At 43.5% G+C, this 16962-nt stretch overlaps 1 protein-coding gene across 1 annotated transcript in view; it reads left to right on the top strand.

Annotated features, from left to right (window-relative positions):
* The window catches only part of LOC141085456 (paired box protein Pax-6-like), a 75968-nt gene that overhangs the window by 11140 nt on the left and 47866 nt on the right, over window positions 1–16962 (top strand). The window contains exon 2 of the mRNA XM_073570829.1: window positions 9335–9493. Within this exon, the coding sequence (XP_073426930.1) occupies window positions 9335–9493 (159 nt within the window). The remainder of the gene's footprint in view (window positions 1–9334; window positions 9494–16962) is intronic.

Below are 16962 nucleotides of genomic sequence, written 5' to 3'. Positions count from 1 at the left end.
CACACATCCTCCATCCCATAGTCCCATGCCCATATACCCATCACACATCCTCCATCCCATAGTCCCATGCCCATATACCCATCATACATATTCGCCATCCCATAGTCGAGTGCCCATATACCCATCACACATCCTTCATCTCATAGTCCCATGCCCATATACCCATCATACATATCCGCCATCCCATAGTCCCGTGTCCATATACCCATCATACATATCCTCCATCCCATAGTCCAGTGCCCAAATACCTATCATACATATCCTCCATCCCATAGTCCAGTGCCCATATACCCGTCATACATATCCACAATCCCATAGGCCTGTGCCCATATACCCATCACACATCCTCCATCCCATAGTCCCGTGTCCATATACCCGTCATACATATCCTCCATCCCATAGTCCAGTGCCCATATACCCATCACACATCCTCCATCCCATAGTCAACCATTATGACATCATAGTGAGCGGCGGGGCTTGCAACCTATGATGACATCAGCGTCTCCATGGCAACCTTTATTACATCATAATGAGGGGCGGGGCTTGATACACACTTTTTCCCCATTATGTAGATAGGGGCAAAATTGTTTGGTGAATTGGAACGCGCGGGTTTTAAATTTCGCCTCACAACGTAGCCTAGGACACTCTCGGGGTCCAGACGTGTGACTGTGCCAAATTTTGTGGCTGTAGCTGCGATGGTGCAGATGCCTATCCTGGACATACACACATACACACACACACACATACACACACTTGAGTTTTATATAATAGATATAAGTGTAACGTTCCAGGTTTCTGTAGTTTTGTATGATTTGCTCTGGAGTCCATGTACGGAGGGTTATATTGACTTTGACAGTCGGGTGACTCCACCCATGCGTGAATAGTTAAATCACCATCCAGGTCACTAGGGGTTCTGCAGCGCTATGTGGTCAGCAGCCATCACTGGTGATTGACTGGTTTTAACACCAGAAATGACTGCAGCTTAAAGCATCTTGTGTTGGTGAGTGACTTGCGCCCAAAGAAATTTGTGTCCGACATGACACTTGCGTTAGAGGCACTGAATACCCCGCAGCCAATGATAACTATAGCAAACATGTACGGCATCCGTCGGCTACTCCTGCCTATGGGTCTACTATGTTTGATTCCACCATGCTATTGCCATGAGGGCCAGCCACTCGGGGTTATGACAACCTGTTCTGTTCAACTAGCGCAGCTTGTATCATCCTGTTGGTGTCTGTGGCTAAACATAAAGGAAGTACATTTTCTGCCTCCGACAATGAGATGTGCCTAGTATCGTAGATGCAAAAGTATAAGAGTTACTCATAGCGTTCAGTTGGATTTGTAGACCGACTATATTTTGAGTTAATTAATAGATAGAGAAGCCAAGATCATAAATTTGCTGACCTGATTGGGTAATGAGCTAAACACTCCTTGGCCCAATCCTGTGGCAAGAGAATGGATGCATTTGGGTAAACAATAGTGATGAGTGAATGTGCTGGGATAAGGTGTTATCTGCGCATACTCAGGCAATCCCTGCATGTGTTGCGCCTGTCGAACAGCCATGAGTCATGCAGCTGCGGGGACTTGAACATATTTTTGGAGCACGCTGAAGACACTCGGTTAGCACCCGAGCATGCTCAGATAACACCTTATCCGAGCACGTTCACTCATCCCAAGAAAACAAGTAAGACTTTTAACCCCTTTCCTACATTAGACGTACTATTCTGTCCATGTGACGTGGGACCTAAGTCCCAAGGACGGAATAGTACGTCTAATGCGATCAGCTGCGCTCACGTGGGGGAGCGTAGCTGATCGTGGCCGGGTGTCAGCTGATTATCACAGCTGACACCCGGCACAATGTGTCAGGGTCGGTCACGGACCGCCCCCGACACGTTAACCCCTGGCACACCGCGATCAAACATGATCGTGGTGTACCGGGGGTTAAAGGAAGCATCGGCAGGGAGGGGGCTCCCTCCATGCTTCCCTGCGACCCCCACAGCAGCGCAATGTGCAGCGCCGCTGCAGGGGTCGCCTTCCCTGCAGGTCCCCGGATCCAATATGGCGACGGGGACCTTCGGGAGCCCGCAGGGAGCTGGCTTCCTCTCTGCCCGCAGAGCGCAGGCATGAGGAAGCCTGCAGCAGTGCCTATGATGTGACAGAGCAGCGATCTGTAACAGGACAGTGATGTCCCCCATGGGACATTATAATAAAGTAAAAAAAAAAAAAAAAAAAAGTGTAAAAGTAATTAAAAAAAAAAATCGCTAAATAAATTAGAAAAAAAAAAAATTCCCTAATAAATTCATTTTTTGAAAATAAAAAAACAAAAAAAAATAAAAGTACACATATTTGGTATCTCCACGTCCGTAATGACCCACCCTATAAAACTGTCCCATTAGTTAACTCCTTTAGCGAACCCCTTAAAAAATAAAGATAAAAAACGAAGCAAAAAAATAATGATTTATTATCACACCACCAAACAAAAAGTGCAATAACGCGCGATCAAAAAGACTCATAAAAATATCCATGGTACCGCTGAAAACATCATCTTGTCCCGCAAAAAACGAGCTGCCACACAGCGTCATTAGCGAAAAAATAAAAAAATTATAGCTCGCAGAATAAAGCGATGCAAAAATAATTATTTTTTATATAAAATTGTTTTCATTGCATAAAAGCGCCAAAACATAAAAAAAGACATAAATGAGGTATCGCTGTAACCGTACTGACCCAAAGAATAAAACCGCTTTATCAATTTTACCGCACATGGAACGGTGTAAACGCACCCCCCAAAAGAAATTCATGACGCGCAAAGCCAGTGGGGGGGTGGGACTTCCTAATGTGAACGATTATTATATAGCAACTCAACTCAGCCGGTTGAAAAACTGGTGGAATTGCGACCCCCCAAGTAGGTGGTCCCAAATAGAGGCACATTTTGCACCCTCACACGATCTCAGGGCGGTGCTATGAGCAGTTCTGGTTGACCTACGGAACCTGGGGGCCCTCCTTCCACTGACTAAGCACTCCCTGTCTAATTGACTTCAGGTTCACTCCTCCACTCAGACACACATCCCTGCATTGCCTCTCGAGGTACCTTTAGAACTTCTGGAGGTGTTATCAGAGGACCTTGACCTGTCCCATTGGAAGATAGGCGGGATCACGGTATTAAGCGATATAGTTGAAGATCGCACTCTTTTACCTTTTGCCCAGTTGAAAAACAGGTTTGGCTTGACCTTTAAAGACCATTTCTCATATCTCCGGGTACAATACATTTTAAAGAAATGTCTAAACTTCCCATATAGGGTTAATAGTGATATTATTAGGACCCTCTCATCTTCCTCATCCCTAGATATGGACTTGAGACCCCTTTATGATTCCTTGGGACATAAGAGCAGATTTGTAAAATCTATACCCTTCATATCTTGGGAAAAAGACCTCGGTAAAGCCATACCGGACAAGGACTGGTTAAGAGCAATTAAATTGGCAGGACGGACGTTTAGATGTACGTCCCACTTTGAATCACACTTGAAGCTGATGCTCTGCTGGTATTTTACTCCCGTGAAGCTCCATTCCATGTTTCCCAACACCTCACACCTATGTTGGCGAAACTGTAATCAGGTGGGGTCCTTAAATCATATATTTTGCGATTGTCCACTTATAACTTCTTTGTGGGATCACGCCTTTAGACTTATTTCACTTGTAGTGGGACAGATCGTCCAGCCGTCTCCCGAGGTGGCGCTCCTCCTCTTAAACATACATGCATTCCCCACGTGCTCTAGAGTGGTAACGGCTCATATTGTGTTAACGACAAGACTTCTATTAGCTAAACAGTGGAAAAAAGATGTTATTCCTAAGAAAGAGGCCATAGCTCAAGCAGTTAATACCACGTTTATTTTTGAAAAAATGCTAGCCCACAAAAATAACGCCTTACCAGGGATTGGCAGGCTTGGGAAGTCACACAGTTAGCGAGTCACAGTTGAACCAGTCAAATAAAGGTTGAGGGAGGGCCCAGGGTGGGAGAGGGTTAAGACCGGAGCTCTTTGCTTATACTGCAATGGTTGCATAATTACACATTTATGTTACTTTGACCTGTGTTGTATATTTGTGAGAATGTTGTATTATAGTATTTTCAATAAAAACGAATTAAAAAAAAAAAAAGAAATTCATGAAACGCTGGTTTTTGTTCATTCTGCATCCCAAAAATCGGAATAAAAAGTGATCAAAAAATGTCACGTGCCCGAAAATGGTACCAATAAAAATGTCAACTCGTCCCGTAAAAAATAAGACCTCACATGACTCAGTGCATAAACTAGTTTTACAATAAAAAGCGTCTTTTAGCGTGCGACAGCTGCCAAAAATAAAAACCGCCATAAATAGTAAATCAAACCCCCCGTTATCACCCCCTTAGTTAGGGAAAAATAATAAAATATTTTTTTTTTATTTATTTCCATTTTCCCATTAGGGTTAGGGTTAGGGCTAGGGTCAGAGCTAGTGTTAGGGCTAGGGTTAGGGTTGGAGTTAGAATTGGGGGGTTTCCACTGTTTTGGCACATCAGGGGCTTTCCAAACGCGACATGGCGTCCGATCTCAATTCCAGCCAAAAAAGTTAAATGGCGCTGCTTCCCTTCCGAGCTCTGTCATGTGCCCAAATAGTGGTTTACCCCCATATATGGGGTATCAGCGTACTCAGGACAAATTGCACAATAACTTTTTGGGTCCTGTTACTCATGGGAAAATAAAAATTGAGGGTGAAAAGATCATTTTTGTGGAAAAAAATATGATTTTTTTTAATTGTACGGCTGTACGTTATAAACTTCTGTGAAGCCCTTGGGGGTTCAAAGTGCTCACCACTTATCTAGATAAGTTCCTTGGGGGGTCTAGTTTCCAAAATGGGGTCACTTGTGGGGGGTTTCCACTGTTTAGGCACATCAGGGGCTCTCCAAACGTGGCATGGCATCCGATCTGAATTCCAGCCAATTTTGCAGTGAAAAAGTCAAACGGCGCTCCTTCCATTCTGAGCTCTGCCATGCGCCCAAACAGTGGTTTCCCCCACATATCAGGTATCGGTGTACTCAGGACAAATTGCACAATAACTTTTCCAGTCCAATTTCTCCTGTTACCTTTGGTAAAATAAAAAAAATTGAACCTGAAGTAATTTTTTTTGTGAAAAAAAGTTAAATGTTCCTTTTTTTTTTAAGCATTTAAAAAATTCCTGTGAAGCACCTGAAGGGTTAATAAACTTCTTGAATGTCGTTTTGAGCACCTTGAGCGGTGCAGTTTTTAGAATCGTGTCACTTTTGGGTATTTTCTATCATATAGACCTCTCAAAGTGACTTCAAATGTGATGTGGTTCCTAAAAAAAAATGGTGTAAAAATGAGAAATCGCTGGTCAACTTTTAACCCTTATAACTTCCTAACAAAAAAAAATTTTGGTTCCCAAATTGTGCTGATGTAAAGTAAACATGTGGGAAATGTTACTTATTAAGTTTTTTGAGTGCCATATCTCTGTGATTTAAGAGCATAAACATTCAAAGTTGGAAAATTGCGAAATTTTCAAAATTTTCACCAAATTTCCATTTTTTTCACAAATAAACGCGTTATATCAATGAAATTTTACCACTAACATGAAGTACAATATGTCGTGAGAAAACAATGTCAGAATCACCGGGATCCATGGACGTGTTCCAGAGTTATTACCTCATAAAGGGACAGTGGTCAGAATTGTAAAAATTGGCCCGGGAATTAACATGCAAACCACCCTTGGGAGTAAAGGGGTTAAAGGCGCTCTCCATTATAAGAAAGTAGAAAATATATATAACATAACAAACCGAGCACTCCTTGGGTCCAGTGCCACCTCTCCAGTCTTGGTGTTATGTATGCAGTGGTGACATCATGTTGACAATGCTGCCGACAATCATTCAGCTTGGTGGCTCAAGCAATGTAGAAGGCAGAGCTTAGTGATTGTGTGGAGTGGTGATGTTAGAGGTTGACAAGGCATCACCACTGTAGCCAAAACCAGAGATAGGAGAGCCGACATTGGATCCAGGGAATGCAGTTACCTGCTCTGTTTCTTATGTTATGTATATAAAAGTGTTGAGGGCCACTTTTCTTAACGTGTAAAACCCCTTTAAACATCATTTTACTCCAGGAATGTACTTGTCAGAGGTGCAATCGCAGCCAGAATCAGATGTCTGAAAGAGTCCAATGTCCCCTTTGCCACATAAGAAGACACCCGTATTATATGTGTCTATACTAGCTCATGTATCTGCACAGCTTAATCTTGCAGTTATTTACTCTTCACAGGATGCTACCAGTGTTCTCTGCCCTCCCTGAGACTTTATATCCTTTCTCAACTATCCACTGGAGATCCTTGCTGTACATGGAGAGAAGGGAGGTTAGAGCGGTCAGAGCCTGGAGGAGACACTCTGATAGATTTGTATCTTTATTTTCTTTCAGATCCCTGAGCTACATAAAGGACTGACTGGCACTCTGCAGCTGCAAAATAGTAGAATTTTTAAATTAACACTATTTACAAAGTTGTTGAAAGGAGTTTTCAATTTTAAGTGAACTATTGTCACCAGATACAGTGCAAAAACTCAGAGTATTACTTAGCCCTCCCCAGGTCCAGCGCTGTGTCTTCTCTGTTGCCTCGGTCTGTTGTGCGTTTCTTTTTTCCAGCTCTCATGAAAGACACCATACCCTTAGGGAAGGGTCACACGACTATTTTCTCCACATTTGAGAAAAATGGTCTGATTATTCTGATCATACGGCATCAGTTTTATTCGGGAGTGGAGAGAAAACATTTTTGTCCAACTTCACTATTCTATCACTCGAACCGCACTTGAATGTCTCCTATTAGTGTGGTTCAGTTTTTTCGACACTCAGAATAAAATCAGACATGTCTCCAATTTTTTCCACGGACGTGTTCTCTGTAAAGGCAGCTGCCAGACTTCTCTGGCAGAGACTTTATCACATGGAGAACAAAAGGGTCAGGGCAGTTGGAAATCCAACGTGCCGGACCTTCTTGCCCCCCAGAGAATTGTGAGATTCCCATACACAGTAGCCCATTGCCAGATATGGCCAATATTGGACAGTTATAGATTTTAATGACTTAACTGAGTTATAACCTATTTGTTGTAATGATTAGATGCTCATTTGTATTAATGAACTTAAAGAGACGCTAAGCCTAAAATCTGACTTTTGAAGTTGCTCTGTGGCATATGTAATCAATTTTTCCCCATAGAAATGCTCTCACACAGAGGGGAGGTCGGTGGTTAAACGTTTTACCACTATTGTAGAAAGCAAACCGCTGGAAAACCCCAATGTTTAACATGCAGTTATTAAGGTGATAGCAAAAGCATTTATTATTACAAGTAACAGTTCTAGGAAATATTTCTAGAGCTATTTTTGTAGAAAATTTCTCCAGATTAGCGTGTGAATTTTTTGTTTATGGGACAATGCCGTTGTGAAAAAATCCTACCTAAACACTCCATAAACTTGGAAGCCATTGATACACTGTGAATCAAAGGAATTGTTCAGCCCCCTAATTAAGAAAAAATAAGTTTTGATGGGGGTCCGGGTGCTAAGACCATCATTGATTGCTGAAATGATGGGGTAAAAACACTCACTGGTGCACTTTTTGCTGTAATCAGAGATGATGGGGTAGAAACACACCCCTGTGGACTTTTTGATTTTGCTGTGATCAGCTATAATCTGCTCTCTTTCGAGAGAAGGTGTTAAGAGCTCACTCGATAGGTCTGTGTGTGGAACAATAGCAATGGTACCACAGCACAGCCGCTCTTGATGAAAAACATGTGAGTTAGCATGACTATGACAAAGGAGTATGTAAGATGGCAGAAAAAAAAAGCAGAGCAGGTAGCACAGGTAAAGGAGAGCCAGCTGTGCAGATACACATGGGAAGAGTAGCTGAGTAGGAAAATGTCGTCTTCCAGAAGGGATGCCATTTATCACAGGAATGCGGTCTGGTATCTTCCAGCAAGACAAAGATTATTGGCAGTGATGTATGCAAACTGGATCTTATAGTGTCGTAATGGCTAACCACAGGATAGCAGAGTTGTAAGGACAAACAAGAGATTTTCCTGAAGAGATGTATTACCTTGATTACAGAGGCCAGGTGTGAACAGACCTGAGAACAGTTGTGAGAAATTGGTAACTTGCTTGCTAAGAGTTAGATGGGCATAACATCTAGTAAGCTGGATTGAGCTTGGAACTAATTTTGGCTGTAGCATGGAAGTCAAGAGTAGTAGAAGTGATGATAGACACCTAGCTTGAGCTGAGCCAGGTGAAGAATTAGTAAACTGATGTCCAACATGAGGCAACTGTGGGCATTACTTTTTAATACCCAAGCACATGGCCTCTGCTTGAGTCAGCCTTAAAATTCCTAGAGTGGTGATGTCAGAGGAATTCACTGGGTTAAATGAGAAACCAGGCGCATACTATTGCAAAGAGATGGGGTCATAACAAGGCCTGGAACCAACACAAGTGAGTAACACATGAGGTTAGTGGAGTATGGACTGAGTCAAACTAAGCAGAGCTATCATAGCTGAAGAATCTTAGCCTTCAGCTAGGTGTCTCAGCCCTTTTATTTCAGAAATAATGGGACTCCCAACACTTTGGATCCCCACCAATCAAAAATTCTTACAGCAAGACACCTGAATACCAATTCCAATACAATCCTTTAATCTGCAACCCAATGTTCTGGAATTGGGCAGGATCATATTAAAAATGAGATTGATCATTCAAAATTATCTCTTCGAATCAGGAATTTATGTGACCGGTTATTTCAAATTGGTTGACCTGAAAGAATAAAACTGTGACTACAAACACATTTTGGCTGTGATAATGTTGCACAGCCAAATACTGAAGTATGATGGTGCTAAATTGTTTCATGTTAAAAGTGGAAGTTGTGGTGTAACCAGCAATTTTCAGGTGATAAATCCAAAATGCTGACTCCAGATATCCAGATCTACTGGAGCTCTTGTGCTTTGCTCGTTGTAGTTGCATCAACTTGTGGGTCATGATGACCATCAACTTTTGTATCAGCTTTTGGCACATGATCACTTTGGTGTCTTCTAACATTGCCATGGAAAGTGGATCGCAATCTAACCCAAGTCTTAGGATTGGACTTTTTCTAACTAGTGTTTTATGTCTCACAAATGTCAAATTCTGAACTAACGGTTACATTTTCTTGACCTTGTGCTATTGGCTTCCATAATAAAGTCAAATTTTCTCATGTTCTAAGTCCTTCGTTAGTCTTTCTCAATGTGAGATTTGGCCAGCAACCTATGTGACCTCTCCTTTGCACATCTTACTTTCCACAGACAGCTGTCAGCAGCTGGACAATAGTCTAGATTCGGAACATCAGGCGGGAACAGTCAACGATGATCTGGATGACTCCCAGATCCGGTTGCAACTGAAGCGCAAACTTCAGCGTAATCGAACATCATTCACCCAGGAGCAGATTGAGGCGTTAGAAAAAGGTCAGTGGATTTTAAGTCATTCAAATTCTACCTAAGGCTATGTGCACATGAGTTTTTTGAGGGTCCACTCCTATAGACACCTGAAAAATCATTCAGTACACACTTCAAAAATTCTTCCTTTCGTAAAACGTTTTTCTTCCACTTCAGATTTTCAAAAACGGTGGGAGAAAAGAAAGGCCATGTCACTTCTTTGAATCTTCACGTGATGACAAAAACTGCAAACTAGGCACTGTCCAATCAAAAGTAAGAAAAAAAGGCAAAAAATGCCTGAAAAACTCTTCAGGAAATGAAAAAATCCTTCAGAAACTCTCCAAAGAAGGATCATTTCCTGAAGCAGTTGACAGTAGAGAACTCATTGTTTTTGACCTCCTCAAAGAAACCTCTGGGTGCACATAGCCTAAAAAATGAGATGCTGGCATTGGAAATGGAAAAATGAAGGAACCATTAGTGACGTAGATGGGGGATCCTTATGTAATAAACTGCAGGTACTGAGGATGTCGCCACAGATCTGAGACAGATCAAGAGTTAATGGTTTTTTTACAGGGATTTTCTCTCTATGCAGAGAGGAATAGAAGGGGGTTAAACGTGACAGTGGAAAACAGTAAAGCAGCACAATGGAATTGAAGAAAGAAATCAAACAGTTATGCAGCATTGAAAACGGTTAATCTCAAATAATTATAACTTATCAGTCTGGGGAAAGCTTGATTGAAGAGTCTACTTCTCCCACGTTGGCACCGACAACAGCGGCGCTTGCAGTCTCTAAAATCTCTACTCTGAATGAAGTTGGGACCTCCAGGGGTTAAAGCAAGGCGCAGGGAGATGATGCGAACCTGAGTCTCCCCTGCTCTGAGTCTCTGTATGATACCCCGCCTGGAACGATTCTGCGCACACTTTGAAGTCTCTACCACACTCAGGGGCTCCGGCTTGTTACTGCGGTCCCCGGGACTGCGCGTTCGTGTCACTGTCTCTGAACTGTCAGGGGGGAAGTCTCCACTAGTCACGGAGGCTACCGAGTCCACGTACTCACATATGGCGCTCTCAACGCCTCGTCCTTCAGTGTCAGTCCCTTGTCGGGGGGTTCTCTCTCTCTGGGAGCGCAGCGCTGCGGTCTGCTCTCTGTCCCGCGCACTCTGCTATCTGTCTAGCCGCACTCTGCTTTCGCGCCCTCACCCTGCACGGCTTCCTGGCCACCACCCCTTCCCTTTTGTCACTGCCCCCACGGTCACATAGTTCAGTCGGTCCGGGCCAAAAAGTCTTCCCCCGGCAACCTTGCTGTCTGACTAGGTGGTTCCGGACAGGAGAGGTAACCCCTTTTAGGCTCTTCTTCCTCTTCACCCCCTAACACTTACAGCAAACAATAGGATTGCGCTCTTTTCAAGTTTTGCTTGACTCTAGTACACGCCTAACCAGGGACAATGGTTCGGTATGCGTTTGGTTACCATCCAAAATGAGACAGGGATTTAATTTTGTCTTCTAAACAATCCGTGGTATGCAAGAATTGTGACTCTGTGTTGCTAATGGATGTCTTTGCAAAGGACAAACACATTCATTGAGAAATAAAGTCTTAAGGGAGTCTCAATCAGCTCTGTGCTGGGCAAATGTCCACCAACTCAGCCCTTTTGATCGTGCTTGGTACATTTATGCATCTACCACTATAATTGTTGTGACCAGTGGTGTAACTAGTCCAATTGACCCAGTGCAAAAGGTACAGCTGGGCCACGACCTGCATGTTAGTTAGATCTATGGACCCTTGAATCGCTCTATATCCTATAATGTCATGCATGTTTACCCCCCATGTAATAATGTCCCCCATCTTAACCACTTCCTGTAATACTCTCCGCCATCCTGGATCCCTTCCTGGTATAATGTTTGCCATCCTGGTATAATGTCCCCCATATTGGGCCCCTCCTGGTATAATGTTCCCTATCATGTAAAAATGTCCACGATTCTCTACATTTTATTTAATAATGTTCCCCATCCTAGACCCTTCCCTATCATAGAATCATAGTGCACACGCTGCGGAAAATTCCGCGCAGAATTGCAGGGTTTTATTTTCCGCAACTTGTCAATTCTTGTTGCGGATCCGCAGCTGCGGTTTCCATTCTGGCACATAAAAACTCTCTCTCTCTATCTCTCTCCCCTTCTCCCTCTCTCTCTCCCAGAAGCACAAGGGAGAAAGTTCACAAACCAAATCCACACAAAAACGCACTAAAATCCGCATCAATTCCGCAGGAAAACCGCAAGCATTTTACCCTGCGTTTTCTGACAATAGATGCGGATTCTCTGCAGAAAATTCCCCAGGCTAATCCGCAACGTGTGCACATACCCTAATATCGTTTTTAGCAGCCATGTTCACGTTCTTATTCCGCATGTTCATGTACCGCAGTGATCCTACTAATGGCTCAAGTTCTGAGTTGTGTAAATCCGTTATAGATCACACAAATAAGTCTGGCTCTACTATACTGTTGTATGCCTCCCATTTGACCCTTGATATTCAGTTTCCATCCTGTTGATTAAGGTTTCAAATTTATGTCTTGTGGGAGTGTCTCTGTCAGTAATATACGCTGCATGTGAGAGTTCTGTTTGTCTCTGTTAGCTCATATATCAGCTCAGCTTCTATCCTGCACTTATTTTCTCTTCATGGGCTTTCAATCCTTTTCAATAGTTTGCCTTCCCTGAGATCTTTCTCCCCTTACCATATTACAGATATTTGTGTACAATCCACTCTATCTCCCTTCTTCTACCTCTAACACTGAAAGAAGAGAGGAAGAACATTTTTAATGAAAACTATTTAGATAGTTGCCTATCTTTGCATTTAGAAAGGAAATGAACAAAGCAAAACTCTGTGCAAAAGTGTACATAGCCTTTAAGCATCTGTCCTCCAAGTTCATATTTGGCATTTATGCTACGAGTGAGCACATTCACCAAGAGTCAATAGAGGAAGCTGTTTGCAGACATGGCTTATGACTTGGGAACCGCAATTGTACGTTCCATGTGGCCAAGCAGATCTGATTTCAGCATGTGGTTTCCCAATGCGCACAAACTAACATGATCAGCAGGTGATGGGCACAAGTAGATACTATAAGGGATTTCCTCTTTAGTTCAAAACCTATAAAAAGAAAGTAGCTCATAGATGCCCATAATATACATGTACTATTCAATGAATGGGTAAGGTGCTATCTTTTTCGTTATCTAAAGTGACTCTCCTCCCTGCTAATGAAAAGAGACCATACATTTGTCATGTCATACTACCTGGTGCCCTACATTTGTCTCCTGCAGCCTCCACCGCCAAGACCAGGTGTCCAGTTTTCCTGCTTTCAAGATGGCCGCCTGTGTTTTCTATCTCTGTACTGTAGCATCACTGTGTTTATTATCCATGTGCTGTGACATCACTGTGTGGATGATTCCATATTGACATCAATATGTTTATTATCTCTGTACTGTGATATCACTGTGAATATATGACGCGCCCCAGAGGCCGTGGGATACTCGGCGCCAGGCCCGTTATCTTCAATGGGAAATGTCACAGTGGCAGTAACCCGGTCCGTGGCCTCAGGCGGTCATGTAAAAGGGGTAGAATTGGTGGGGATAAAGTTTATGAAGTGATTTGTGACACCACCTGTGGTTTTTGGTCAGATTGACCAGCCCTGCAGTGTTGCTTCTCTGGGACAGATGTTGGGAGCAGCTGAGATGTTGAAGCCCTCCACAGGTAGAACTTTAGTCCCAGGGCAGTAGAGATTAGTTGGTAGATAGTGAGGTAGTGTAGAGAGGAAGATGTAGCAGTGCTAGACGAGTGGCACAGAAAGAATGCAGAGGACACAATGGCTTGCAGTTCAATGGGCTTTACTCACAGTTCTGCTGTACACACAGATGCCCGCTTCAGTGCTGTGTCCTCCAGGTGAGGGGTCCAGCCAACTTCCAGATAAGATGAAATGCACCTTTCCAGCTTTCCCTGTCAGTGTGTGCCTTTCCTGGTTGTTACCAAACAATTTGCTGCTAAAACTCCTTCCTTCCACTCCAGCACGTCACAGTTGTCGTTCTGGGCCAGCTGCTGTGAATCCTGTTCAGACAACACCTCACCGTTTCTGTGATTCTATATAGCGCCTTTCCAGTTGGACCAACTGTGGTAGGGGCGATGGTCCATAAAGTAACCAAAGTTGTCGGCTTGCAAAGTGGCACCCTGAAGAATGCGATCTAGGCTAGGAGCTGTTCCCTTTGTGACCAGTTTCTCCCTCCACCTGACCTGTAGTCAGCGTGGATAAGGGACCAACGGGGAGTTCACTCCAGCCGTGTCCCAGAAGAACCTTCTTTCCCAGGGAGCTTCCTTTGTAATCCAATCTGTCCAGCAGCCTCTAATCTGTAGAGCTGCTGCAGACACGTCCTTCTCTTTTCCTCCCTCAGAGGGAATCTGATCTCACTTTCTGTCCTGCTCCCGCTCTAAGCTAAACTTCGCCCACCTGCCAGCACTCTACTTGTTCCAAGCAGGGAGCCATAAAGGGTGCTCTGCTACACTACTGGTGTGTGTGGGATGTGGGTGTTTGAATCTGGTCAGGTGCACTCACCTTACCTGGTTGTGGGATACCACACCTCTGGGTGAGGTGCAGTACCTCTGTGCGACTGGACCCTCAGGGGCGCCACATATATTATCCCTGTACTGTGACATCACTGTGTTTATTATCCCTGTACTGTGATATCACTGTTTATATCCCTTTACTATGACATCAGTGTCTACTATCCTTGTACTGCAACATTGCTGTGTGTAGTATCCCTGTACTGTGACATCACTGTCTTTATTATCCCTGTATTGTGACATCACTGTGTTTATATCTCTGTACTGTGACATCACTGTATTTCTTATCCCTGTACTGTGAAATCTCTGTGTTTATTATCCCTGTGCTTTGATATCACTGTGGTTATATACCTCTACTGTGACATCACTGTGTCTATTATCCCTGTAGTGTGACATTGCTGTGTGTAATATCTCTGTACTGTGATATCACTGTGTTTATATCCCTCTACTGTGACATCACTGTTTCTATTATACTTGTACTGCGACATCACTGTGTTTATTATCCCTGTGCTTTCATATCACTGTGTGTATTGTTCCTGTACTGTGAAATCTGTGTTTATTATCACTGAACTGTAAAATCACATTGTCTACTATCCCTGTACTGTGACGTCTCTGTGTACTATCCCTGTACTGTGACATTATTGTATGTTATCCCAGTACTGTGACATCACTGTGTCTATTATCTCTTTACTGTGACATCACTGTGTTTATTATCCATGTACCGATGAATCACTGTGTATTGTTCCTGTACTGTGATATCTGTGTTTATTATCACTGAACTGTAAAATCACATTGTGTATTATCCCTGAACTGTGACGTCTCTGTGTTTAGTATCACTGTATTGTGTATTTTATCACTGTACTGACATCACTATGCTTATTATCTCTGTACTGTGATATCACTGTACTTATTATCATTGTACTGTAACATCATTGTTTATTATCCCTGTACTGTGACATCACTGTGCTTATTATCTCTATACTGTGACATCACTGTGATTATTATCCCTGTACTGTGACATCACTGTGATTATTATCCCTGTACTGTGACATCATTGTTTATAATCTCTATACTGTGACATCACTGTGATTATTATCCCTGTACTGTGACATCATTGTTTATAGTCTCTATACTGTGACATCACTGTGATTATTATCCCTGTACTGTGACATCATTGTTTATAATCTCTATACGGTGATATCACTGTGATTATTATCCCTGTACTGTGACATCATTGTTTATAATCTCTATACGGTGATATCACTGTGATTATTATCCCTGTACTCTGACATCACTGTGTTACTTATTGATGTACAGTGACATCACTGTGCTTATTATCTCTACACTGTGACATCCCGTTTTTAATATCTCTATACTGTGATGCCACAGTGTATAAATTCTTTAATCTCAGCACACCCTAGTGCGGGACTTTCAGATCCCCTGTTACTGGAAGCCTGATGCTTTCCTTCTCAGCACTTGGCCATTGATGTGAATGGTATTTGCATTAGAAAGTTGTCAGATTTCCAGTAACAGAATGAGGTTTGAGCTGTCAATCATGAAGTCCATGGTGCTCTGACATTGCAGATCTTCTCACATATATTTTTATCTCAAAAGATTGTTGTGATTTAAGAAACAATTTGCAGCCGTTGACCGAGGTTTGAGATCGGCTCAGCAGCTCAAAGTATTTTGCAAAAGTCTTATATGCGTGAATTTGCAGCTTCTGCACACACGAGCTGGTAAAAGGATGGAGTCAGTAATGCAGAGAGCGGATGAGACCACAAGGCACCCAAGGGAAACCTGCCGGAGTGAAACCAGCACTGTTTCCGCTGAGCCTCCGAGCTGAGAGGAGCTCTGCACTTACTCAGCAGCCTCCCAGACTGCACATGTAGAATTTTCCATTGCCTTCTAGTATATTGTAACTCCCAACATCTTGCAAATGCTCTTCTTCCTAAATGTTCCTAAAATACTATGGAATGTTATGTTGTATATTTTGTTCCATTTCCCTTGTGCAGAGTAATAGGCAGATTCTTACCAAACTTTGCCTTAAAAGTAAAATACTTAAAGGGGTCAAAAGTCGTAACCTTACTGCAGCCTGACAAGAAAGTGTTAATTGGTCCTCCAAGGACCCATCCCATGATTTACCTATAGCCTATCGCAGGACACCAATTACTCCACCATGTAGGAGTAAGAGCCTAAGGGGAACATGTAGTTAAAGGGTTATTCCAACCTTCGCAAAATTATCACCTATCCAGGGAATGGGTGATAACTTGCTGATCACTGGCTGGGACACTCAGATGCACGCCAACCACATGTGCGCCTCTGCTCCATTCATTGACTATAGGACTGCCAGAGACAGTTGAGGTACCTCCCATAGGCAAGGAACGGGAAAATGGCCATCACTCCATACAGACTCATAGACCCGTTCTTTGTATTGGTGATACCATTGGTCATCTATCCTGTGGATAGCTGATACTTGCTAAGATGGAAATCACAATTTCAGCATATTGTACAGTGGTGTAGATGTGGGAAGAAGGGCCCCCGCCGAGTGTCCGGGCCGGAACCAAGGGGACCATCACCTAGGATCCGGGGGAAACTGTTCCCGGGGGACAGAGTTCAGGGACGGACCGTTAAGATGGACTGATGGGCTGGGGGAGGAACTAGTATAAAAGGGGCAGGGAGCACTAGTCACGATGAGTCAGCAGACCGGGACAGAAGCAGCAGGAGACCGTGGGAGCGACTGAGAGCAAAGCGACTCACCAGAGCCAGGAGAGACATCCACCTAGGACATCAGAGGGACGGCGCCCAGACGACCGTCCAAGAGTCACTGCCCCGCTTCAACCCGCGGCCGCTACCGCCTCCTTCCAGCCCGCGGCTGCAGCCTGCCCGCGGTCGCTCGCGG

The sequence above is a fragment of the Dendrobates tinctorius genome, unplaced genomic scaffold (genome assembly GCF_039654945.1).
Source record: "Dendrobates tinctorius isolate UK_male_01 unplaced genomic scaffold, ASM3965494v1 ptg000028l, whole genome shotgun sequence".
NCBI classification, from domain to species: Eukaryota; Metazoa; Chordata; class Amphibia; order Anura; family Dendrobatidae; genus Dendrobates; species Dendrobates tinctorius.
This window is presented reverse-complemented; position numbering and strand designations above follow the sequence as displayed.